Source organism: Ranitomeya imitator, chromosome 7 (assembly GCF_032444005.1).
Source record: "Ranitomeya imitator isolate aRanImi1 chromosome 7, aRanImi1.pri, whole genome shotgun sequence".
Lineage (NCBI taxonomy): Eukaryota > Metazoa > Chordata > Amphibia > Anura > Dendrobatidae > Ranitomeya > Ranitomeya imitator.
Window position 1 is genome coordinate 34468586 of NC_091288.1, and position 27430 is coordinate 34496015.

The window sequence follows — 27430 nt, forward strand, 5'->3', positions numbered from 1 at the left end:
GAGAGCAAAGAAGGAAGAGGGAGGGGCGCAGAGGGAGCGAGAGCGGGGAGAAATGACGTCAGCGGTGGGAGGGGGAAGCGAGTCTACACCTTAGGGGAGGAGGTTAGCCAATGGAAGAAGGCGCAGCCACACCCAGGGGAGGAGGTTGACCAATCAGAGCGCCGCTTTGACAGAGCGTCCGCTGTGTTACATTCCTTGCAGTTCGCAGATTGGAGCTAGGTGCGGGCGGCGGAGCAGCGACTCTCCACACACGGCACATAACGGACGGCGGCCGCGAGCTGACGATGGCGTATCCCGGATACGGAGGAGTGAGTGACGGCCCGCGGGGACGTGAGGGGGAGACTCGTGCGCCCACATGGCAGCCAGGTCCGGGCGTGGTGTGACCGGCGCTGTGCGCCCCCAGAGGGCGCATTGTAGTCAGCATTCGTGGGGGCTTCGTTTAAATATTTGGCTGTACAGTCACCAGCATGATAAATGGCGCCCCCTTATATGTGCATCTAGCACTCCCCTATATGTGCATGTAGTACCCCCCTATATGTGCATGTAGCACCCCCCTATATGTGTATCTAGTTCCCCCCTATATGTGCATCTAGCACCCCCCCATATGTGTATCTAGTTCCCCCCTATATGTGCATCTAGCACCCCCCATATGTGTATCTAGTTCCCCCCTATATGTGCATCTAGCACCCCCCCATATGTGCATCTAGCACCCCCCCATATGTGCATCTAGCACCCCCCCATATGTGCATCTAGCACCCCCCCATATGTGCATCTAGCACCCCCCCATATGTGCATCTAGCACCCCCCCATATGTGCATCTAGCACCCCCCATATGTGCATCTAGCACCCCCCCATATGTGCATCTAGCACCCCCCCATATGTGCATCTAGCACCCCCCCATATGTGCATCTAGCACCCCCCAATATGTGCATCTAGCACCCCCATATGTGCATCTAGCACCCCCCCATATGTGTATCTAGTTCCCCCCTATATGTGCATCTAGCACCCCCCCATATGTGCATCTAGCACCCCCCTATATGTGCATCTAGCACCCCCCCATATGTGCATCTAGCACCCCCCCATATGTGCATCTAGCACCCCCCCATATGTGCATCTAGCACCCCCCCATATGTGCATCTAGCACCCCCCCATATGTGCATCTAGCACCCCCCCATATGTGCATCTAGCACCCCCCCATATGTGCATCTAGCACCCCCCCATATGTGCATCTAGCACCCCCCCATATGTGCATCTAGCACCCCCCCATATGTGCATCTAGCACCCCCCCATATGTGCATCTAGCACCCCCCCATATGTGCATCTAGCACCCCCCCATATGTGTATCTAGCTCCCCCCTATATGTGCATCTAGCACCCCCCCATATGTGCATCTAGCACCCCCCTATATGTGCATCTAGCACCCCCCCATATGTGCATCTAGCACCCCCCCATATGTGCATCTAGCACCCCCCCATATGTGCATCTAGCACCCCCCCATATGTGCATCTAGCACCCCCCCATATGTGCATCTAGCACCCCCCCATATGTGCATCTAGCACCCCCCCATATGTGCATCTAGCACCCCCCCATATGTGCATCTAGCACCCCCCCATATGTGCATCTAGCACCCCCCCATATGTGCATCTAGCACCCCCCCATATGTGCATCTAGCACCCCCCCATATGTGCATCTAGCACCCCCCAATATGTGCATGTAGCACCCCCCTATATGTGCATGTAGCACCCCCCTATATGTGCATGTAGCACCCCCCTATATGTGCATCTAGCGCCCCCCTATATGTGCATCTAGCGCCCCCCCATATGTGCATCTAGCGCCCCCCCATATGTGCATCTAGCGCCCCCCCATATGTGCATCTAGCGCCCCCCCATATGTGCATCTAGCGCCCCCCAATATGTGCATCTAGCGCCCCCCAATATGTGCATCTAGCGCCCCCCAATATGTGCATCTAGCGCCCCCCATATGTGCATCTAGCCCCCCCCATATGTGCATCTAGCCCCCCCCCATATGTGCATCTAGCCCCCCCCCATATGTGCATCTAGCAGCCCCCCCATATGTGCATCTAGCAGCCCCCCATATGTGCATCTAGCAGCCCCCCCATATGTGCATCTAGCACCCCCCAGGTAAAGGTCTCGCTGTCACAACCTTCATCTATATGAAGAGAAGCCTCCATCCATTCACTTCCATGGGCATCCTGAAAATAGTGATGGACATTCTGTAAATGTCCAAGATGGAAGGATCCTTTTAAAGGGATACACCAGCCCTCAGAATTCATCCCTCATCTATGGGCTCACACGGCTGTTTCTACACCACCCCTCCCCCATGGAGGTTCATTGAGCAGGAGAGTGTATGCTCTTTGGCCTCCCCGTAATGGTGTCCTCACATCTGGCGGTTGTGCTTGGGTCCTGCCTGTGTGGCCAAAAATCATGCTGTAGAAAACCCTTGTGGTTTCCATCTATTTACTACTGTAAACCGCTGAAACGCCCCTTTAAAGAGGACATGCCATTTGCCATAATGTCATATATTTTACCTTGTGTAAATGCCACTGATCACATGAATTCCTGAACTTCTCTGTTTCTGAGATATGGACCACACAGCCTCACATGGAAATCTAGTTATTATCCAAGGGGGTGTGACTCACAAAAACTACCACAGAGAAGAGCGGAGAACCACACCCACTTGGCTAAAATATAGTAACTATACAGGTAAGAGAGGGTCATATCTAGAACAGGGAGGCCTAGGAACAAAAGAAAACTGTCCAATTGTGGAGAATAGCAGCGTTTACACCACGTGGAAATAGTGACGTATTTATGGCAAGTGATCAGTCCAGGAGGATCTCGGATCTGGTTAAGTGGCCAGTCTTGACTCTTATTTTATTCTCATCATTCCCCTGATTTTTTTTTTTTTTTTTTCTGCCATATGGGTCCAGATATATGGGGGCCTTTATTTAGTGCAAATTTTTATGGTCTTTACAAGTGTCATGTGACTCCAGTTGATAAAGCAGAGCAGCCTAAAGACCCGCCCCAGAGGAACCAGTGAGCCAAGCCCACATTGATAAAGGCCGTAAAACATTGCCGCTAAACCAAAGAGCCAATTTCTATAGAAACTGTATGGCGGCTCTGCAAAAAATTAAAACACAACAACAAAATACTGTGAGGAGCAGTGGGAATAAAATAAGAGTAGATAATGTCCATTTCTTTGACCCAGCGACAGGTCTTCATCAAGTTCCAGCCATAGTTCTTCTGACAAATGCCAATCTCTGTGACGGCTTCAGAGTCCACGACAAGAATCTGTTTTACGTGTCCGCCATCCTGGGATATGTGCCACCTAATGCTCAGCCTCTGGTGACTCCATGGAAATGGGCCAGAGGTGCCCACGTGTTTGATGGATGCGGTGCCCGCTGTGCCATTACTCTGTTGTAGATGGTCATCGTTCCTTGTTGGTCTCCTCCCGCCAGGAGCTGCCTATACACGTCCCCATGATGGGAAGAGGAGCTTTACGTTACTGGGACGGCTCGCGGTGAAGGCTTTCCTTTAGGCCGGAGTCACACTACAGCGAGATACGGCCAAGTCTCGCAGGTTAAAACCAAGCTCTGGCACCGGCACTCCGGAGCGGAGCGTGCAGCTCCATGTATTGCTGTGTGCGGCCGCACGCTCCGCTCTGGAGTGCCGGTGCCAGAGCTTGTTTTTAACCTGCCCCCGAGGTTCATCTCTGTGCCAGCTCTGGTGTCGAAGTAGCAGCACCGCTGCAGACTGTAATTGGCAGCAGCGGTTAGGTGTTTTATAAGAACGCGTCATCGCCAAAACATTACATTACTGTCGGGCAACCCCTTTAAGGCTACTTTCACACTAGCGTCGGAATCTCCCCGTCGCAGTGCGTCGGGCAGAGATTCCGACCCTAGCGTCTAATGCACTGCACAACGGAGGCAGCAGATGCATTTCTCCGGCGCATCCGCTGCCCCATTGTGAGGAGCGGGCTGAGTTCCGGCCGCGCATGCGCAGTCGGAAAAAGCGGTCCATCAGGAGCAAAAAACGTTACATGTAGCGTTTTTTGCTCCTGACGGTCTGCCAAAGCACAACGCATCCGTCGCACGACGGATGCGACGTGTGGCAATGCGTCGTCAATACAAGTCTATGGGGAAAAAAAGCATCCTGCAAGCACTTTTGCAGGATGCGTTTTTTCTGCAAAACGACGCATTGTGACGGATTGCAGTTAACGCTAGTGTGAAAGTAGCCTAATAGGGAAATATGCCGTCGGGGCCTTCACACATAGCGAGTAAAATGTTGACTTACAGTAAATGGGGAAATTGTGAAATGTAGTAATGTAATCATTGCACGAGTTCTTTTTTTTTTTTTTTTTTTTTTTTTTTTCCATAGACTTGTGTTGGATATAAAAAAAAAAAATAATAGAAGTATGTTAAATGTGTAACTAAAAAGTCACTATAGAAAGTGTCTTTAGCTGGTATCACCACACTATGGTATACAACTCTGCTAAATGTGATCGGGGGGGATATCCGTTATCTGTCGTTTATGGACGCTCTAAAAAAAACAAAAAACAAAAAAAAAAACAGAGTGATGGATGTAATAATTTAGCAGTGGGTGTAGTGATTCAGCAGTTGGACTGAGTAGCCCAACCCAAGCTCCAAATTTCACAAATATTGGAAAGGGCATCTCCTTCCGCACAGTGCCGCTATGTGGAGATACACTCGACATCTACAGAAGTGACGCATGAGCAGCAGAATCCTTGTATTGTTTTTTTTTTTTTCCCTTATTGACCGTTTCGAACCCCTTGCCCATTTTCTTTTTTAGGTGTAATGTAACCACCGTTACTCGCTACTTGAGTGCCGCAAAGTGCAACCCTTGCCACAACCATAGACTAGAGCAGTGGTAATTTGTAAACCAGATACTTAAAGGGATTGTTCAGTGAAATATCTCACTTATCCACGGTCGACAGAAAGGGGAATTTCTATCCCCATTGAAATGGAGTGGCACCGCGCATGCTTGACCGCCGTGCAGCTTCGTAGCAAATGCATGTATCAGTAGTCAGACATCCGATCTGCCAAGCCGCTTTGTAATCTGGGTAACGCTGTTCCCCCATCGGCAATAAAAAAAAAAAAAAAAATTCCCTCTTCCTACCAATCGGTGCGTCTCGATAACCAGTGTAAGTCTAAGTTCACATTTGCGTTGTGCGCCGCAGCGTCGTCGCCGCAACGCACAACGCAAACAAAAACGCAGCAAAACGCATGCACATGCGGCGCCAATATTAAAGATAGGGTCGACACGACGCATGCGTTTTTTAAAAGGTCGGCGCCGCCCGAAAAATGCAACATGTTGCGTTTGCCGCGCCCAGACAGGTGCGCCCTAACGCCGCATGCGGCGTAAAACGCAACACAACGCATGCACATGCGGCCCCATGCGGCGCCAATGTTAAAGATAGGGCCGCACGACGCATGCGTTTTGTTGCGGCGGCGACGCTGCGGCGCAAACCGCAAATGTGAACGTACCCTTATGGAGCTGTGGTGGTCTCTTTACATTGCTTGCGTCTGGCCACTGGCAGAGCTGATCACAGCCAATTGTATTGGGTATCGGACCCCTAATTATCTTATAGTGATAACCTATTATTACGGTTGGGTGGTCAGTATCCTAGTATTGGATAGGTCCCTTTGTCATATCCTTGGGCCTTCATAACCTTTGGATTAATCTTGGCTGAAGCCGCTGAAATTGATAGGTTTGATCGACTGTATGAAGATGCAAGCCGATTGATAGTTTTCAGGGATTGTTATTGTCCATGACTGATTTCGAACTGCCGATCGCATTCTGAAGATGAGTCAACGGCCGGTTTGTTGGCAGATTTCACAGAGGACATCAGAGCTCTTGGCCAAACCAACTCTAAGTATAGGAGTGTCGGCTGAGATGGCCGTCGGCCAAAGCATTGTTTGGCCAGCAGCTATCTGTGTTCGCCCAGCCCTACGCTAGGTATAAAGAAGGTTATCCGTTTTTGGTGGGATTTTTTTATGGGACCTCTTCCTGGGATAAGGTGACTATTCGAATGCCGGCGGATTTTAGGTCCGCGATCTTGCAATTAATATTCTTAGAGCTGCCATGCGATATTTTACAGGCCCCTGAGATTTGCCATAAGATGGATAAAACTAGTGGGACACGTCTTCTAATATGTATCGTCACTTCCCATCATCCCATGAAGTGATGCAGCTTCCAGTAGACGCGGCGAGTACTACAGATACATTTATATAAAAGCTTTAATTGCTCCGATCACTTTGGTCAGATCCGAACACATCTCAGAGCCATTAGGCGACTCCTGTTCCTCTGGGGTTTCTCTAATTCACAGAGAAATGCAGAAGCTTGTAATTGGTTTGATTCATGAAACCATGACGTTACAAGATATTTTCTGTCTGATCAGGTTCTCCCACCGCATTCTGGCAACCACAAACTTGATGTTCTGCAGCTGAGGCTTCTGAAAAGTTCGATATTTTTTTTGCCATTTTCTAATCCCCACATGATGGCGTGACCTGAATGTGGCCACTCGTAAAGGGGAACGTGCCCGCCCTGGATGACATCTGAAATCATCCGTAGCGGGAGACTATGTAAAGCCAACTATATACATTAGGTTCCTGTGGGCAGATTTGCCAGTGGACTTGGATGGTAATTGAGCAGCCACCATTAAAGATAGGTGGCAAGACTCACGAGACTGCAGTCCATCGACCAGGCTCTCAAATGTCTTGCTTTCTGGTCCTCTCTGGGGTGGCATCTGATTTCCTGGATTGACGAGACATCGGTCTGGCACACCACAATGATAACATTGCGACAACCTGACAAATCAATAGCAGTTCCTGGAATCCCGTAAGGCAAGAACCTCCCATCCAGTGGCCTGAGATGATCGACCTGGCGGATGGAACGGAGCAGGAATGGACTGGGACTGGAATTCAGCCCTGGCACTTGAAAGCTCACAGGCTCATGGTGGCCCAGAACCCCAGCTGGAGATGTCTGTACTAATATAACCTGGGGGAAATCAAGATACAAGACTAATATTTCTGAGTACCAATATTATTGCCATATAATAATAATACTGCACGAGGCGTGACTGCAGACTTCAATCCTGGAGAACCCCTTTCACCCAAACCACTGTACTTAGACTGATATTACCACCATACAGTGACCCTATAATGGTAATATCCGTTTCCTGAGGACACCAATACGGTTAGCAGTGTAGCACACAATGCAGATCACGGTTGGATAGGCCCTTTTGGCATTTGCTAGAATTTCCAGATGGCCAGTCCGGCCGTGGAACGGAGTCCCGTGTATCGATGCCTTTAAATCTAGTCTCTATACTTATTTAGAGAAGTTTATTTATATTTTTTGTGGATTTTAATTTACTTGCTGCTGTCAAGTATATTGGGCACTTAGTTTTCTTCTTGAATTTGCAGGCTGAATGCTAGAACAGACCTTAATTCGGCTTTGCATTATGCTAAGGGTATGTGCACACGATGCAGATTTAGTGCAGAACTGCAGCAGATTTTTCTGCAGCAGAAACGCTGCAGAACTGCACTGTGATTTACAGTACAATGTAAATCAATGTGAAAAAAAAAAAGCTGTGCAGAAAAATCTGCGCAGAAACGCTGCAGATTTCAAAGAAGTGCATGTCACTACTTTTGTGCAGTTCTGCAGCGTTTCTGCACCCCTCCATAATAGAAATCCATTGGTAAAATGTGCACAAAAAACGCATAAACGCACCTGCGGATTCTGCCAGGAGATGCACATTTTATGCAGAAAATTCTGCACCAAATCTGCATCGTGTGCACACAGCCTAAGGGATGTGTGGAATACAAGGGGCACCGGTGTATAGCTGGCCGTACACATGAATATTGTGCTGAGCGTTCATTCCGCAGACTATCTCTCCTGAATGCCCCATACACATGAGCGCTCTGTACATGATCTTTTTATTTTTTATTCTCCCCTTAATCCTAAAGGATTCGTGATTAAAAAATCGAACTACTCCATCCTTCGGTTCCCCAACATCTTTTAGGACCTAGGAGGCCTCTTTCCCTGCATCTGCACAAGGACCTGATAAAACTGCAGATCTGCGCAGCTAGCAATGCTGTTCACAGTATGGTTAGTTTGCCCCAAATCTATTGATCGCTCTTTGGTCCAGATCCATTGTACTAATGTTAAGAAATTCTGCTTTTATCACTTTAAAGAAAACAGAAAAAAAAATAGTCTGTAAGGCCACGTTCACATGTTCAGTATTTCACATCAGTATTTGTAAGCCAAAACCAGGAGTGGGTGATAAATCCAGAAGTGGTGCATATGTTTCTATTATACTTTTCCTCTGATTGTTCCTCTCCTGGTTTCCGCCTACAAACACTGATGTAAAATACTGAACGTGTGAACATGGCCTAAGTGTGCTGGCCAGATGTGTAGTATGTTTGCCAACTCTGCTCCTCCGCCTGTGTGGTGCATGCATGAGATTTTGGGAACTGGACAGAGATGTGGTGACACCTAGTGATGAGGGAACGTGCTCTGATAAAGTGTTATCTGAGCATGCTCGGCTGCTAACGGGTGTTTTTGGCATGCTTGAAAAATATGTTCGAGTCCTTGTAGCTGTTTGACAGCCGCACCACATGTTGGGATAACCTAACAGCCGCGAGACATGCAGGCGTGGGGACTCGAACATATTATTCGAGCACACTGAGGACACTCGGTTAGCACACAAGCATGCTCAGGTGACACTACTGAAAATACAAACCAAAACACAGCGGGCACATTTAGGCCAAGCTGACACACTATGGATCAATTTGTGGTGTTTTCACTGCTGATCTGCAGTAATTGACAGTCCGGAACGAGTACATGGGATTTTCAAAATCCCATTGACTTGTAGGGGGGGGATCTGCAAGAAAATGAAAATGGTGGTGTGGATTTGCAGCACATTCTTGTGTGGATTTTCTTTGCAGGTTTCAATCTATTCAACGCTTAGTAAATGAAGTATTATGAGCAAAACCTTTGCGGACATGTTTCCGCAATGTGTGAACGTAGTCTTACTACTCCGGTGTGTGGTGATGTGTGATTCCTTTTTTTTTTTTTGGACAGTGTGAGGCCTCGTTCACACACTCTCAGTATTTGGTCAGTATTTTACCTCAGTATTTGTAATACAAATCCAGGAGTGGGTGATAAATACAGAAGTGGTGACATATTTGTTTCTATTAGACTTTTCCTCTGATTGTTCCGCTGCTGACTTTGGCTTGCAGATACTGGACACGTGAATGAGGCCTACTATAACAGTACAAGCCTGCGGCATGAGAAGCCGCTGCCTGCTATCCAGCTAGAGGATAGGCGGCCTCCCCCTCGTGTAGCGGCACCTGCTCCTGATGGCGGAGCTATTCTCGGTCTCCCCGCTTCTGCTCTCCCCTCCCCCACACTCTGTCATCAGTTTGTTCACTTGATTCTTTCAAGGGAAAACTATTATTGACCTCCAGGAAACCACAACACATGTAATAAGCGGCAGACTCCGCTGGTATCAGTAATAGGGCTTGTTTCTATTTGCGAGAAACACGTCCGTGTCTCACATGTGGAAACAAAGCTCTGGTGCCGGCACTCCGGAGCGTGTGGCCGCATAGCAACACATTGAGCCGCACGCTCCGCTCCGGAGTGCCGGCACCAGAGCTTCGTTTCCACATGCGAGACACGGACGTGTTCCTCGCAAATGGAAACAAGCCCTTAGGCACATGTTATCGGGACAGGGGAGCGCTCCGCCGTGGGACGATCGGTTATTGGTTCGTGAGGAGAACTACAGTTTGTTCTCGCCGGCCGGATCCGCAGCAGAATTTTCCGTCTGACTTTTCTGGATGTGGTTATATATTTTTTTTTTTTTTTTGGGATCTCGCTTTCGGAGAATTGATCAGCGGTGCAGACAAAATATCACGCTGGCATTATTAACCAAGAACTTACCGTAACTTTATGCTATGCAAAGGGTGACATGAGCTCCAAATCGACAGCATTTCCAAAAAAAGCAGCAATATCAGTGTAATTTAATGTTTATTTTGACCGCTGCAGAATTTCTGCCACAGACGGGTTCTGAGCTAATTTCTCTGGCTGCTCATGGGTGTCTTCAGGAACTGCGACTTGTGGTCTTGCTGAGGGTTGTCCTTTAATATTGGAGGTAGAGTTGGCACTAGTGATGAGTGAAAGTGCTGGGATAAGGTGTTATCTGAGCATGCTCGGGTGCTAACTGGTGATGAGCGAGTATACTCATTGCTCGGGTGACCTCCGAGTATCTGTTATTGCTCGGAGATATAGTTGTCATGGCCTCAGTTGCATGATTTACGGCTTCCAGATTCGCTGAATACATTGTGAGGAATGCCTGTTTGGGAATTCCCACATGTATTCAGCTTGTCCAGCAGTCGTAAATCATGCTGCTGAGGCGATGTAAACTATATCTCCGAGCAACAACAAATACTCGGAGATCAACCGAGCGTGCTCGGGAAAACCCGAGCAACGAGTATACTCGCTCATCACTAGTGCTAACCGAGTGTCTTCGGCATGCTCGCAAAATATGTTCGAGTCCCCGCGGCTGTTCGACAGTCGTAACACATGCAGGGATGGCCTGTCGCACAGCCACAAGATATGCAGCCGTGGGGACTTGGACATATTTTTCGAGCACACCGAAGACACTGTTAGCACCAGAGCATGCTCAGATAACACCTTATGCGAGCCCTTTCACTCATCGCTAGTTAGCAGATGATTGGGCTTTTGAACTCTCTGCCTATTGCACAGCAATTCCATGGAGACCATCTCTCCTCCGAGGGAAGACGGCCACAGGCTCTTGTGTAATAATGTTCCGAGTATGCACCATGATGTCTGGAGCGGCAGCTGGTTACATGATGTGAACAGCACGGACTCAAAGACCTATAGGAGGCTGGGAAGTTCTGGTTAGGAGACCGGCGGTCTGTTCGCACAATTCATACTCTTCACTGTGAACATCCGAAATGTGACATCGGGCTTGTATACAAGGACACTGAAGGCTGTCCTTTTTGGGGTCTGTGCACTGTAATCGCTTTTTTTGCAGCACTTTTTCAGGCATCGTCTACGCAGGGTCAGACGCTGACATACACGATGGCGGTCTCCAATAGGTGGCATTATTGAGTTTTCTTTGTCCTTCAACTATTAAGCTGTATCCGGGATCACTGGGAGATGACCACTATGGTGGCCGCTATGGCTGACGCTCCTGAATTGTAAACCTTGATAACAGTATGGCCGCCTCCTCCAGGTCTCCATAAGGAAGCAGATTTTACATTCCAAAGTGACGTTTACCCCCAGGAACTTCTGGCAGCAGTATTAATGTCATCCAGCTTTCCCAGAACCAGATAAGACACAGGTGAAGACATCGCCATAAGTATATAATGGATGCCGGTGATTGCAGTTTTCCTGTTAGTGAGATAGTGGCATGAAGGTTTGGGTGCAAAGGTTATCGGGAGGGATTCCCTGCTATAAAAGTGTATTGCTGAGCTGCTGATACGTAGATGATTATCAGTTGGTGTACTTATTGACTTTTTTTTTTTTTTCCTTTTCTCCCTCTCTGTAGCCGTACGGAAACATGAATCCACAGATGGCAATGATGGGGCAGACCATGGCACCCAATGTACATGGCGGCTTCTATGGACAACCTCAGTACGCTGCAGGCGATCCAATGTGGGGCTACTTCACAGCAGTGGCCGGCCAGGTAAGGTCCATACACCACCTGCGTTCCCTGCAGCAGTGCCTGCACCACAGAGTTCACCATTGTCCTACTGACAGGTTCCCTTTAACCCCTTCCTCAGATGAGGGTTATGTCGGGTGCAGGTGTACGGCGCGCCATGTGAAACTGGTTTTGCCTGTGCTATGCTGTGTCCTCTTAGAAGCGGCAAACTGGGCTTGCTCCAATCACTGCAGTTTAACCATTTAAATGCCACTGTCCTCTCAAAAGAGCACTGTGAAGGCAACAACCGAGGCTTTCAATGCCTAATGTGAACTTTCCGGCATCGAAAGCCTCGGTTGTTTCCTTCACAGTGCTCTTTTGAGTTTTACTATATGCTGCAATACTGAATTATGTACCCCAAAACGGCATCGAAAAAAAACAGTCAGACAACCATGCAAGGCAAATAAGTAAAAAAAATAAAAAATCCCCCCCCCCCCCCATCCCTATTTAAATTTTTTTTTTTAACCTCTTCAGTACCTTTCGTGGCAAAGTGAATGGTGTAATTGAAAATTCTCATTCTTCAAAATAAAAAGGCCGTCTTATAACTAGGCCCGTGGAGAAAGCATTTGCCCTTTTGATGAGGGGGAGGATCAAATGAATGAGCAAAAAAATAAAAATCAAGTCATGAAAGGGTTAATGTAGCAAAAAAAAAAAAAAAATTATTGTAGGTTATAGAAATATACCCTTTTTTTTCCTATTTAGTCCTTTTTAACCTTTAGTATGTGCCTGGATGTGGCGGCATTTTTCCTCCTTGTTTTGGCGGTGTCTTCAGGGTTTGCCGTCTGACTCGGCTGCTGCCGTCAGTTCTTTATTTCTCTTGCTCTAGATTTTTTTTTTTTCCTGTGCGCTCATTGTAAAAACTTTGGGCTTTTTTTTTTTTTTTGTGCCTTCTGCAGCCGACCTGACTTTGTAACATAAAGCTTTTCGATCTGCTGCGCTTCTTCTTTTTTTGCAGTAGAAATTCCTCTTCTGGTAAAGGATCAGTCTGACATGATTGTCACTTCCTACATGAGGAAATTGTTGCACTGCCCGGGCTGCCGTTCTTTGTCTTTTACAAATATGTCCATTCTCGCCATTGTTGGAGCCTTCACTGCAGACTCCGGCACACATGGAAATGATGCAGCCTGTAGCAGAGTCGCTGCACAAAAAAAAATTAACTTTGCAATTGAGTTTTATTAAAACGTCATAAATCACTCAGAACAGAACTCCGAGAGAAATTGACCATATGTTTAACTTTTATCTGATTTGTCATAGCGGGCTCGCTGACTAATACTCAGTTAACTCATTGTGCAGCCAGATATAGCGCATCACTGACATTATAGAAGGCAAACGGTGCAGCATTTTTAATCATTCGCAATTTTTTTTTTTTTTTTTTCTATCCCGTTTACATGCATGTAAGTTGAAAATAAAAATAGATATAATTAGATGGTGGCCCGATTTTAACGCATCCCGTATTCTAGAATATGTATGCAGTTCATTTATGAAGATTTCAGAATAATGCAATGAATACACAGGATTCAGCCGGCCTGACCAATCAATGAAGCCAGGGCAAGCTCTGGGTTTTTGAGGGCCCTGGGTGAAAGAGTAGCACAGGCCACGCAGCATATAGCACTGTGGGCACCATATTTTTGTTAAAAAAAAAAAAATACTTGTATTTAAACTCCCCTTCCGGCGGCCCCCCGGATCCAGCCCAGGCCTTTAGCGATGTTCCTCGCGATGCTCAGGCAGCATCAATAGTAAAAAGTGAAGCGATGTTTAAAGCCCGCCCATATCTAATTGTCTAAGGTCGACTTCCGTCTGTTTGTCTAACGGAAATCCCGCGTCGCTGATCGGCCGGCCACGACCAATATATATAATTTATTTATATATATATATTTTTTTTTTTTTTTTGTCTAAAGGGTACTTCCATCTGTCTGTCCTTCTGTCACAGTTATTTGTTCGCTGATTGGTCTCGGCAGCTGCCTGTCATGGCTGCCGCGACCAATCAGCGACGGGCACAGTCCGATTAGTCCCTCCTCTACTCCCCTGCACTCACTGCCCGGCGCCCGCTCCGTAATCCCCACCGCTTATACAGGGTTAATGGCAGCGGTAACGTGCCGTGGTGTAACGCACTCCGTTACCGCTGCTATTAACCCTGTGTGTCCCCAACTATTTACTATTGATACTGCCTATGCAGCATCAATAGTAAAAATAGGTCATGTTAAAAATAATAAAAAAAACAAACAAAAAACCTGCTATACTCATCGTCCGCCGCCTTTCTCGCTCCTGGGATCGCTCCATTGCAAGCGGCAGCTTCCGGTCCCGTCCCAGGGCTGCTGTGCGACAAGTACCTGCCATGACGACACTGTCATGTGACCGCGACGTCATCATAGGTCCTGCTCACACCAGCCCTGGGACCGGATGCTGCCGCTTGCAATGGAGCGGTCCCAGGAGCGTGGTGAGGAGCGGGAAAGGCGGCGGATGGTGAGTATAGCAGGACTTCAACGGGCTATAGGTGAGTATATGTTTATTTATTTTTTTTAAGTCTCTATACTACGTAGCTCTGTTCTGTGCAATATACTACGTGGCTCTGTGCAATATACTACGTGGCTCTGCAATATACTACGTGGCTCTGTGCTGTATACTACGTGACTGCAATGTATTTTTTTTTTTTTTTTCTTTCTGCCATTCAAGTGATGTTTGCATTACTTATTTTTAAATGCTACAAAGGCCCACTAAATGGTTTTTTTTTTTTTTTTTTTAACTTGCTATTTGCCCGTTGTGCTCCACATAAGACCTTTTGAAGAGGGTCTTTAGATGAAAAAAAATATTTACATTTTATTTCCCCTGTAACTGTGGTTGGTATATTAGCCCCAGTTACAGGGGAAATACATCCTGCCAGGACAGCTGGATCCTCGCTACCGCAGCTGCAGGAATGCGTGTTGCTGCGCTCTTATGTAATGATATTTTAGAAAGTCCCTGCAGAGTAGGAGCCGGACCACCCAACCATTTACAGTCTATGTGGGAGCAGTTAAATAATCTCCTACAACCCTTTTGCACAAAGTTCGAATACTGGGTCGTATGTAAGACAGTGGGGATAATCGGGCACTTACCCCTGTGTGTGTGTGTGACACATTTGCTGTTTTGCAGGATGGTGAAATAGATGCTGAAGAACTACAGAGATGCTTAACACAGGCTGGAATCCACGGGACCTATACACGTAAGTCAGGTGCACGCGGTACCGCGTCCGTACGGAATTTATATCTCCCATAGAATGTCCTGTGGGTAAAATTGGGCAGACGTTTCCCCTCCGAGCTCTGGCCAATATGGAGGTAGCCCACTGCGTCCTGTGCCGATGGGCCATGGAGCTCTACGTGGGTCACTGCTGTCAGGCGTTCTGTATGGAGGAGGCTTTAGACATGCCACTATTTCTCTTCAGAATACGCTTAAGAAAACTTAACCTAAAGCATACAAAACCTGCAAAAAAGCATGGTGGTCCCACCAAACCAAGTAATAAGTCCAGGAACTGTCACCTATCCTGTTCTGTAACTTGTTATCCACTCTTTTCACATGTGGGATAGTTAAATCAGTTTCTGTCAGCACTATATGTGCTGGAACTTCCTTTCAATAACTTCCCAGGATGCACTCTGCCTGTTACTATTGTGGAAAACCACCAGTTGTAATTGGACAACACCGATATTAATAAGCTATCCTTTTTGGATAAGTCTTCAATATGAGATCTACGGGGGCAAAACAGAGCACCTATACCAATCGCCTGATGTAAATAATGTATGAAGCGGAAAACCACCGCGCTCAGATCGGCTCCTATTCATATCAACTTGTAAAAAATGTAACGGCACTCAACATGTACATGCTTGAAAAAGAACTTCTTTATTGAACATATGAAATCCAGAATATTACTGTGTAACGTTTCGGTCAAAACCTTGACCTTCGTCAGACTGGAGTACATAAAAGAAAATAAAGAAAAATAAGAACCACATAGTAATACAAAGTCCAAAGGACAACAATATACACTCATAAGGAACAAAATATATATATATATATACAGGAAAGATACACAGAAACAATATAAATAAGGAGGTAGGACCATATAAAATATTCTTCCTTATATCAATAATAAGACATCCATCTAGTGTGACGAGCAATAAGTGATAGACTGCAAATTAGTCCTTTATGACATAATGAAAAAAAATTCAGTAATCTTAGGGACTCAGATTATAGGTTTAAACAGAATGGATTTAAATGTAATATCATACATAATGTCTAGAGCTAATGTCTCCCACAATTCCTGAAACCGTAGGTAAAAATAAAAATAAAAAAGAACAAAACGGGAAAAGGAGGAAAAGGGTGAAAAAGGAAACTGGAGGCTTGATCTTACCAGAAAAAATGCCAAACGTATATAGAATATGTGTACTCTCCTGTGAATCCCTAGGAGTGGGAGAGGACCTATAGAAAATCCAAAAAAAGAGCATATGGATATGGAGCCCACTAGATCTGCGATCAAAGTGCAGTAAACACTGCGTGCTGGTTTAGAATTACACCATCCAGAATTACGGGTAAAAGGAATGCCCAGTGAAGGTCAATAATAATCCTTACCGGTGATTAAGTCTGGAACCGTGCGCTGCACATATGTAAAAGTGTCCGGTGAGAAAGGCGTCCTAAACCGGATACGTGATGAATCTATTTAAATAGTGCAGGCGCCGGAAATTGAGTGTCCGAGACAGGGCGCCCAAAGAGAACGTCACTGAGACGCAGATGGAGCGCAGCGGCGCTCCCAAATGACAAAAGATAATCTCCCAAGCGTTGATCGCAACCGGAAGTGCGTCACAGTACATCCCCATGTGACGGAAGTATTCGGTGAGACGCGCTGGTGGAACGCAAGCTATCACCAGAGAAAAAAAAAAAAAAAAAAACAGGAAGAAGGCGGTATAGACGATGGTCCCAGAACAGATCTTGATGCTTCATTTTCTGCAATCATTAGCGCACAGTAGACATGGGGGAAGACGCAGTGTATGAATCGGAGCCATGGTCACACAATATAGGTGCAGTTGATAAAGGCCGCCTATCACCCGATGAACGAGCAAAATGCTCATTTGTGCGGTGAAATGATCTTTTGTGCTGCACCAAAAAAAAAAAACGCTCTCGGCAGCACATCATTCTGCGTATACTGGATGTGTGCTGCCGAGAACAGTGGCAGCAGGTGCTCACTGAGCGATCTGCCTGTGTAAGGAGACTATAAAGTACCGCCGATCCGCAAAGACGCAGCGATCGTTTAATGTTGCCGGTCGTCTGTACGGTGGACATGGCAGGCTCTAATTAGTTGGACGTGTTGCTGTATATTCCGTCCCCGTGTGTTTTGCTGCCCGCGACTTGCATCATAGTTAACCATTAATGTAACGCTAGAACGTGCCGGAGCTTATCTCCCTAGGATGGAGGCGTGAGCCGTGTGCTGGCTCTGTGCCCGAGGTGCTGGCAATGAATGACTCCGACCTGTAACCCGTCCCGGCACCTCCTGACAGCTACAACTGTAGTAGAGATCGATGTGATTACTGCACTTCTCTCGTTATTGGCTCAACTGCTTTTATTAATTTTTTTCAACCACGAAATGCCCATTAAACGCTACGTAGAGGGTTCAGAACATGGGTGGAGCTGTTGAAAATGTGGATGGCATGTTCCAGCACATATAGTGCTGTCAGAAAACTGAGGAAGAACTGCCCCATATCTGAAAAGGGTGGATGGCAAGTTACAGCACATGATGATCAGGACAGTATTGCTTGGTTTGCAGGGGTGGGACACATTTTCCGAATGAAGATAATCCCCCTTTAATTGTACAAGATCCAGAAATTATATCCATTGAAATGTAGCTCAAGTGCGAATATTGTTGTTTTGGTAGGACTCTCGTTTTGTGCTGATGGACCCCATTTTAAATGGAATAAAAAGTTATAATGTTTTTTTTTTTTTTCATTTTCTTTCAGCCTTCAGCCTAGAAACGTGTCGGATTATGATTTCCATGTTGGACGTATCCTTTGGGTGGGGGAAAAAAGCAAAATATTACACAAAGTTAACAGTGACACATGAAAGTTCTTTGCATTCAGCGGTTGGTATTGATAGATGATGGAAGTACAGGATAAGGACTCCTCTGAGAATTTCCCATGTGCTGCCACAAATATCTAATTGCACATTCCTTTACTAAGCTTTTACATTAAGTAATAAAAGAAAAAAAACTTTTGAAAATGCAAAATGTTTAAATTTTCTTAGCCAAGAGGCCTGTGAGTGACTATTTTGAGGACCATCAGGCCCCGTGGCAAAGAAAAATAAAATAAAAAAAATCCATAATCCATGCCTGGTACGTTGGGGTGAAGCACAAGACGAATCCACAAAAGCTTTAGGTGGCTTTATTTTATTTTTATATTTTTCTTTCCTAAATAGCTTTAGCTAAACCTAAAGTAATGCAGGTGTGTAAAAAAAAATAATAAAAAAAAAATCATTTTTTTAAATTTCAATGCCTTTTTTTTTTTTTTTTAATTAAATCAGTTTTCTCAACAGGAGATTATCACTAGAAGATTTGACCTTGTAGTCCAACCCCGCCCCCACCACTGATTGGCTGCTTTCTGTGTACACTCAGTGTTGTGGGCGGGGTTATACAGGGCTCAGCATTCAGAGAACTGCAGACAAAACAGATTTTGTCAAAACTAAAGTGAGTCCATTGCTGGAATCGAGCTCACGTTCCCTACAAGCTGCCCTTGGATGGAACACCAACTACCCGGTGACAGATTCCCTTTCCATTTCTGCAGCACTTTCCTTCTTCCTTGCTAATGCCCGGAGCTGGTGAATAGATAATGTAAACACAACATTACTGTATAAGAGGTGTGTTCATATTTTATAGTCCTGTGATTACAGCAGCATTTCCAGTGTGCAGCAGTATGTATGTATGATATATATATATATATATTTTTTTATTTCTTTAATTTTTTTTAATACAGACAAGGGTAGCAATAATCCTTGTAATGTGAGCCATCAGGAAGCTCTTTTCACATGGTGGCATATGTATTGGAAAAGATTTTGGCAACTACGTCCAATATTTCCCCATGTCTACGGCATACATATAATGGCGTCCTTTAAGGTATATACAGTAGCATGGCATAACTATGCTTTTCAGAGTTTGTAGGAAAGTGTATGTCATGAAGAAAACCCCTTCTACAGGAGGTGTCCGGGCTGGAGGTCTCCTGTATCTGTAACATGGCAGATAACGACTGCAACTTACTATTAGGGAAATAAAAGGATGGACTAATCTGAGCTCTGGAGGGGAAAGGCTTCAGATCTGTGCCTGTTCCTTTTCTACTGGAGGTATGTTGGAAATTTTGAGTTATCTTGATGAAACTCCTTTACAAAATGCTAATCAGGTCGACCATACTTGCAAAATGGGATTCAATGAATTCAAAGAGCTGTGGGTTGCATTGAACGCCTGGAAACAAACCTTCTGTGCGGTTGATCGTGACCGAAGTGGCAGCGTGGAGCCTCATGAGATGAACCAGGCCGTTCTGGCTATGGGTAAGTGACACGGACCTGAGCATGGTCCTCCATATTCTGCACACAAAAAGCGGAGGCGTTGGCCCCAAAATAAGTGCGACGGTGCTGCGCCCTGTGCAGAGGAGCTGCAGATTGTCTGCAGCAGGAATCCAAGTGTTAGTTTTCGGGTTTCTACCACGGCGATACTTGTCGTACTTCAGTGCTGACATGGGAACGGAGTCATATTATTCAGAGATGTCCAATTGTTTTTTGTGTTGAATCAGATTCTAAAAGAAACAACCAGAAGGGCTCATTGGTATGCAGAAAATGCTTGAAAAACAGGAATATCTTCAACGCTAAAACTCAATATCCAGGATAACACCTAACTCTTATGGGCTTAAGAAGTTACAGGCATGTAGTTGCTAACTACCTACCTGTTGTGTCCTGCGCCACTCTGCCGGATCAGAGCGGTCAGCTGCTCCTGCCGACGATTCTGCGGCTTTTGTGATTTTGCGTCGACAGAGAAGCTGTTGACAGTGTGACCTCAGCAGTCACGTTGTGTCAACAGAGCACCTGCTTCTCTCCTACTCTGCTGACAGGGTGTGACCTCAGCAGTCACGTTGTGTCAACAGAGCAGCCCAGAAGAGGAAGAGCTGCTCTGCTGACATAAATCAGCAGAATTACCGGCAGGAGCGGTAACTACCTCCCTCTTAGTTCTTATTGAAATAAATAAAATGGTCCTGGATAATCGCTTTAGGGTATGTGCACACGATGCGGAAAACGCTGCGGATCCGCAGCAGTTTCCCATGAGTTTACATTACAATGTAAACCTATGGGGGAAAAAAAAAAAAGCTGTGCACATGCTGCGGAAAAAAACACGCGGAAACGCAGCGGTTTATATTCCGGAGCATGTCACTTTCTGCGGATTCCGCAGTGGTTTTACACCTGCTCCTATAGAAAACCGCAGTCGTAAAACCGCAGTGAAATCCGCGATAAATCTGCAGCAAAAATGCAGCGTTTTTTGCCCTGCAGATTTATCAAATCCGCTGCGGAAAAATCCGCAGTGGACCATTATACGTGTGCTCATAGCCTTTAATGTTACAGGCTCAAGTGAGGCTGCATTACGGAGTATCAGACAGATTAAAATGTGCTGTGACACAAAGTTTTTCTTAGATGTGCAGTTCAGGCTTCTAACCTTATGTGAAAGGGCATGTGCCATCATAAATCATTCCACTACTTCCCCCCCCCCCCCCCCATATCATGATATGTATTTAAAAGATCCAGGAGCGCCACATATATATTAGTAGCAATAATCTGACTCCGCTCCCATTTTGATGCATAATAGGGCTTGTCCACTACTAGGACAAACCCTTCTTAAACTAAATGGTCAGCCCCGATAACCTAAAGCCTATACTAACCTCCCGTGCCAACTGTTCCCGCGGGGTTGGCACTCGCAGTCCCGGGGCTGTGATAACAGTGGAATGTCACTTGATGCCCAATTAGCAGTGATGTCGCTGTCCCCACTATCGGACAAACTGAACATGAAGAGCATCTAATGAGCGAGTGCAAAAGGTGATTGTGAAGGGAAAGGAGCCAACTATTGTGCATGTCGAATCCTGTTCTCAGCTGCTCATAGAGGTGTTTACCTGCAATACTCATGCTGTCTCTGATGGTAATGAGACTTCTGAAAAGTCGTTTTTTTGTAAAGAACAGGAAGTTCACTGGTCCACTCCCTGGTCCACTCCCGTCTTACCCGCTATCTCTCAGATAACTCTCTTCTCGACCCTCTTCAATCTGGCTTCTGCTCTTTACACTCTACTGAACCTGCCCTCACTAAAGTCTCTAATGACCTACTAACAGCTAAATCTAATGGTCACTACTCCATGCTAATTCTCTTGGATCTCTCCGCAGCATTCGACACTGTGGATCATCAGCTCCTCCTCACTATGCTCCGCTCCATCGGCCTCAAGGACACCGTTCTCTCCTGGTTCTCCTCCTATCTCTCTGACCGATCCTTCACTGTATGTTTTGCTGGTTCCTCCTCCTCTCACCTTCCCCTTACTGTTGGGGTTCCTCAAGGATCAGTCCTAGGCCCCCTCCTCTTCTCTTTGTATACTGCCCCTATTGGACAATCAATCAGTAGATTTGGTTTCCAGTACCATCTCTATGCTGACGACACCCAATTATACACTTCTTCTCCTGTTATCACACCGACCTTTTTAGAAAACACCAGTGATTGTCTTACTGCTGTCTCTAACATCATGTCCTCCCTCTATCTGAAACTAAACCTGTCAAAAACTGAACTCCTCGTGTTTTCTCCCTCTACTAACCTACCTTTGCCTGACATTGCCATCTCCGTGTGCGGTTCCACCATTACTCCAAAGCAACATGCCCGCTGCCTTGGGGTCATCCTTGATTCTGACCTTTCATTCACCCCCTACATCCGATCATTGGCTCGCTCTTCTTACCTGCATCTCAAAAACATTTCTAGAATTCGCCCTTTTCTTAATTTCGACTCTGCAAAAACTCTTACTGTTTCACTTATTCATTCTCGTCTGGACTATTGTAACTCTCTACTAATCGGTCTCCCTCTTGCAAAACTCTCCCCCTCCAATCTGTCCTGAATGCTGCAGCCAGGATCATATTCCTCACCAACCGTTACACCGATGCCTCTACCCTGTGCCAGTCATTACACTGGCTACCCATCCACTCCAGAATCCAGTACAAAACTACTACCCTCATCCACAAAGCACTCCATGGCTCAGCACCACCCTACATCTCCTCCCTGGTCTCAGTCTACCACCCTACCCGTGCCCTCCGCTCCGCTGATGACCTCAGGTTAGCATCCTCAATAATCAGAACCTCCCACTCCCGTCTCCAAGACTTTACACGTGCTGCGCCGATTCTTTGGAATGCACTACCTAGGTTAATAGATTAATCCCCAATCCCCACAGTTTTAAGCGTGCCCTAAAAACTCATTTGTTCAGACTGGCCTACCGCCTCAATGCATTAACCTAACGATCCCTGTGTGGCCTATTTATAATAAAAAAAAAAAAAAAAAGGTTCCTCGCATCATGTTCTCATACACTTTATGCAGTATTAGCCCTCTGTGTCTGTACTGTTACATACTTAGGCAGGTAACTGGTTCATGCAGCTTTACATGAACACCTGAGCCTTACACTATAGCCGGTCCGAATAACTAAAGCAATTGTTACCATCCACCTCTCGTGTCTCCCCTTTTCCCCATAGTCTGTAAGCTTGCGAGCAGCAGGGCCCTCACTCCTCCTGGTATCTGTTCTGAACTGTATTTCTGTTATGCTGTAATGTCTATTGTCTGTACAAGTCCCCTCTATAATTTGTAAAGCGCTGCGGAATATGTTGGCGCTATATAAATAAAATTATTATTATTATTATTATTATTATTATAAGTTAATCCGGAAAGAAAAGCTTCAGGAGGCCACTGTGAAAATGGCAAGATTCCAAAGTTTTACTTTTTTTTTTTAAATGTAGATTGTAGTACGAAAAGAAAACAGTAAACTTAAAAAAAAAATTACATTTAACACAAAAAACAAATTTAAACACTACGTCATATTCTGCTTATACAGTGCAGAAATGTAGTCCTTTTCAGTAGAACTGTGGATGGGGCCCATTTATGCCTAGTGGTGTACCACCTCTCATTACCGTAAGATCCACATATCTTTATGCTTCGGAGCTCCCCTATGAAATCTATAAGCCCCGACCTTGAGTTAAGTGTTTCTGTCACTTTCTTTCAGGATACAGACTCAACCCACCAACCCTGAATGCTATAGTGAAGCGCTACAGTAGGAATGGCAGGATATTCTTTGATGACTATGTCGCGTGCTGCGTCAAGCTCCGAGCTTTAACAGGTGATTGCTTTGTTCCAAGAATGACTGGTAAAAGATTAACGGGGGCGTCTGGTCAAGAAGTACAATGTCTTAGTATTGGCACCCAATTCGGGACCCTACTAGCGAGAGTCGAAATAAGTTTGAGTTCCCCGCGGCTCCATGTCTCGCGGTTGTCTGACAGCCGCAACACATGCAGGGATTACCTAACAGACAGACAGGAAATCCCTGTAACAGCCGAGACATGGAGCCGCGGGGACTATAACATATTTTTTGAGTTCACCGAAGACATTGGGTTAGCACAGGGACTCCTATTTTTGGGACACAACCCTACTCCAACGCTGCATTTCCTTCTTTCTCACAATCCGTGGGGTCCCAAAGGTCAGACCCCTGCTAATATCCCAGCCATATGTTATCACAAGACGTCTTTAATCTCAGCAGTGGTGTAAAAGCCAGCCAGTGATCTGGATCTGAATGCAAATGTTCTCAAATCGACACTGAATATTGGCCCTAAATTGATTTTTAAAGACGGCCCTATACATAGGCGATAATGTAGGAGCGGCTGGTTTCAGGGACGTAACGCCCACTCCTGCAAAAAAAACAATAACCTTTTGTCCTTGTTCACACAGAGGTCTTTCGGCGAAGAGACAGCATGCAGCAAGGGATTGTGAACTTTATGTACGACGATGTAAGTATCTGCACAGTGCGGCGCCATCACTCAGACCCAGCAGTGTCCTGGTAATGCAGCAGATCATATAGATGAACGTCTTGAGATCTATAAAAGTGTTGCTTCAGTAAGAAATAATGGTTCAGTGATGGGGGATCCTCTCCCCTGGTAGGGATCCTCTCCCCTGGTAGGGATCCTCTCCCCTGGTAGGGATCCTCTCCCCTGGTAGGGATCCTCTCCCCTGGTAGGGATCCTCTCCCCTGGTAGGGATCCTCTCCCCTGGTAGGGATCCTCTCCCCTGGTAGGGATCCTCTCCCCTGGTAGGGATCCTCTCCCCTGGTAGGGATCCTCTCCCCTGGTAGGGATCCTCTCCCCTGGTAGGGATCCTCTCCCCTGGTAGGGATCCTCTCCCCTGGTAGGGATCCCCTCCCCTGGTAGGGATCCCCTCCCCTGGTAGGGATCCCCTCCCCTGGTAGGGATCCCCTCCCCTGGTAGGGATCCTCTCCCCTGGTAGGGATCCTCTCCCCTGGTAGGGATCCTCTCCCCTGGTAGGGATCCTCTCCCCTGGTAGGGATCCCCTCCCCTGGTAGGGATCCCCTCCCCTGGTAGGGATCCTCTCCCCTGGTAGGGATCCTCTCCCCTGGTAGGGATCCTCTCCCCTGGTAGGGATCCTCTCCCCTGGTAGGGATCCTCTCCCCTGGTAGGGATCCCTTCTGTAATGGCACACATGGACAAAGGTTGCACAAGTAGGACAAACCATTCCTCTGCTGTATGGGAAATTATTAGTGACCCAAATCTGCCTTATATATAAATATCAGAATAACTTTTTGGATGGAAAAATTATTAGGACTCGTAAAGAAGTCCCATCAAATTAGAGGAAACTGAACAGAAATTCTGGAGACCTGCGACCAGTCCGTGCATTGCAGTCTGTGCTCAAACCTTATAAGCTGTGGGTTTTTTTTCTTTCCTTTTTTAGGTGAAGTTCCCACAATGCGTTTTCGATGTTGTATACTTTTGATGTGCAAAAAAATTCAGCATTTTACATTTCTAGTAGAGTGAAAGTGATGTATGTTATAGAAACTGACCTGTTTGGAATTCGCAACACGTCAATTTTTCTTGCAAGCACGATCGGTTTTATCTGTGGATTTTCCCGTTAAGGCTATGTGCACACGTCAGGGTTCTTTTCAGAAATTTCCTGAACAAAAGCAGACTTTTTCTGCAGGAAATCCGCATGCGTGTTTTTTGTGCGGATTATTCATTTTTTTTTTTTTTTTTTCCGGAGCTTCCCAATGCATTAAATAGCTAAAAATCCGCAAAATTAATGAACATGCTGCATTTACCACAATGAGTTTTCTTTTCGTGATAAAAAAACGTAACGTGCTCAAAAATTGCGGATTGCATTCTATTACTAGGATGCTTAATGGATGCTTTATTTTTCCGCGTTTTTATAGCAAAAAAAAAAAAAAACTCAACGTGTGCACACAGCCTAAAATAGCATTAGATGTGGAAAATCTGCAGGGATAAAATGCATGTTGTTGTGTTTTTTTTTTTTTTGTTTTTTTTTAGCATAGCAAAAACGCATTTAATCTGCACATGGCTATATCACTACAGCCACTCCAGAGGTTTTTTTTTTTCCCCAGTGCTGGAGCGGCGTCGCTAGAGTAAGTTCCCTTCCCTTAGTAATAGACTTACCAGTGTGTAAATCTGAGGACAGAATCGCACTCCCATAGACTTACATTGAGAGCTTGTAAGAATCGTTTGCTCTGACTTCCAGTTAGTCAGGAGTTGCGCTCACAAGAAGAGCAGAAGATGGCGGCCTTTTTTTTTTTTTTTTTTTTTTTTTTAATTAGGGGCAGGGCACATGCATTAGTGATACCACTGCATTGCTGAAATAATAATAAAAAAAAAACCCCAGTGATGCTTTAAACATTCATGACAGTCAAAGATGTCTTGATTTTAGGTTTGGCAGCAACTGATTCTCAGATATTCTTTGTCCGTGTTCTTTTTTTAGTCTTGTGCATTATTAAAAAAAAAAAAACTTTTTACACAATATTGCATGAAGGCACTCGACAAGTTGCTATAAGAGCACACGTGTGTATATATTTTTTTAATTAATTTGTTAATTTTGCTTCTTTTTGTTAACTTTTTTTGCCAATAAAGAGAAAGTTTAACATTTTATCCTGACCGCGAAGGGGTTAATTAGTCATCCTTGGGTCACGCAGTCAGGCGGCCGTATGAATCTGGCCAGGATCAGACTGGCCGGCTGCTCTCCCAAGCCGAGCCTCACAGCTTCATGTATTTCTGTGCAGAGCCGCCGGCCAGTCCGTGCACTGCGTTCCGATATCTGTCGGATTAATCCTGCCGCCTAACCTCACCCTTAGGCCAGTTTCACACATCCATCTTTCGGGATCTGAGCACAGACCGTGATATCCTGATCGGCCTGATTAGCAGACCTGATGCTGGCGAGTTCGAGTCAAGAGACCCGCAGCCGGTTTGGCCATCGTGGTCCAAGTTGTGAATCCCAGCCTTGCTTTACTTACTACCATTGACCGATCTTGACGACCAGCTTCTCGATTCCTAAGACGTCTTTCCTTTGTTCTTGCAGTTTGTGCAGTGCACCATGTCCATCTGAATTTCCATGAAGAACGTCAACACAAAACCCAACATGTGAATTCTACAAGGAAGGAACCAAGTGTATCTGTTGTATAATTTAGTAGTTCTGTTTTACCAGTCGAGCCAACTACATATAAGTGCTGAAGCCTAATGCATTAACTTATTTTGTATTTGTATACTAGGACGCAGGGGGTCACTATAATAATAAAACAAACAAAAAAAAATGTAATGTCAGCCTTTGAAGATCTGGTTTTCTTCTAGTGATGAGTACATAAAAGCCAATATTCTATTTTAAGCATAAAAAGTGCCTGCTTGTAATAATATGCAACCAATGTAGTTATCACGTGGAAGAAAGACAGCAATTTCCCTTCTAGGTGTTTTTTTTTTTTTATGTATTTTTTTCTTCTTCCCAACTTGAGCGTGTATTAATGGACTGATGCACAAATTACAATGTAATGAATTACTACGTTTGTTTCTAGCAGAATCTGAATGCATTTTTATCCGACCTAAAAGAAAAAAGCCAGTGGACTTTATTTCTGAAAAATGATCGACTATGGTGGATAAACCTTGGTGGCCATATTGGCGCGTGCGTCTCCGGAGCGTTAGGGGCGCTGCCTGCCACCTTTAGTTTTGAGAACTTGCTCTTTAAGAAAACCTGATCTCTTACTTGCCTAACATTTAAAAAAAAAAAAAACTTTTTACGACTTCCAGACTAGTAGGAGCACTTCACACTCCCGGCTTATGATATAACCAATTTTCTGCTTTTCTGTACATTTCTTGCCATATTGTGCTATATAATCTGAATCTTCACTTTTTTTTATTTTTATTTTTTTTGCTCTCTTCAAACTTCTGATTTTTTTTTTTTCTTTTTTGTTTGCAAGAACCATACATGCACTTGTACTTGTGCAATCAAATACATATTTTATTAGTTATTTTATTTCTTAGCACCATTTGTATAAATAAAGCTAGTGAATTAAAAAAAAAAAAGTGGTGTTTTATAAACTGGTCGAATTCAT

At 45.4% G+C, this 27430-nt stretch overlaps 1 protein-coding gene across 1 annotated transcript; it reads left to right on the forward strand.

Annotated features, from left to right (window-relative positions):
* The first annotated feature begins 150 nt into the window (after positions 1 to 150).
* On the forward strand, positions 151 to 26643 carry GCA (grancalcin). The gene is made up of 8 exons (XM_069733054.1): positions 151 to 308; positions 11610 to 11747; positions 14892 to 14961; positions 17738 to 17781; positions 19166 to 19313; positions 23045 to 23158; positions 23764 to 23822; positions 26407 to 26643. The coding sequence occupies exons 1-8, from the start codon at positions 285 to 287 to the stop codon at positions 26431 to 26433; spliced, it is 624 nt and encodes a 207-aa protein (XP_069589155.1). The 5' UTR covers positions 151 to 284; the 3' UTR covers positions 26434 to 26643.
* The last annotated feature ends 787 nt before the right edge of the window (positions 26644 to 27430 follow it).

Bases quoted from the DNA above. Each gene is read 5' to 3' on its own strand.
- GCA (XM_069733054.1), top strand. From the start codon at position 285: ATGGCGTATCCCGGATACGGAGGA. The intron at 309-11,609 runs GTGAGTGACGGC...CCCTCTCTGTAG, and splicing joins CGTATCCCGGATACGGAGGA to CCGTACGGAAACATGAATCC. The intron at 23,159-23,763 runs GTGATTGCTTTG...TTGTTCACACAG, and splicing joins CAAGCTCCGAGCTTTAACAG to AGGTCTTTCGGCGAAGAGAC.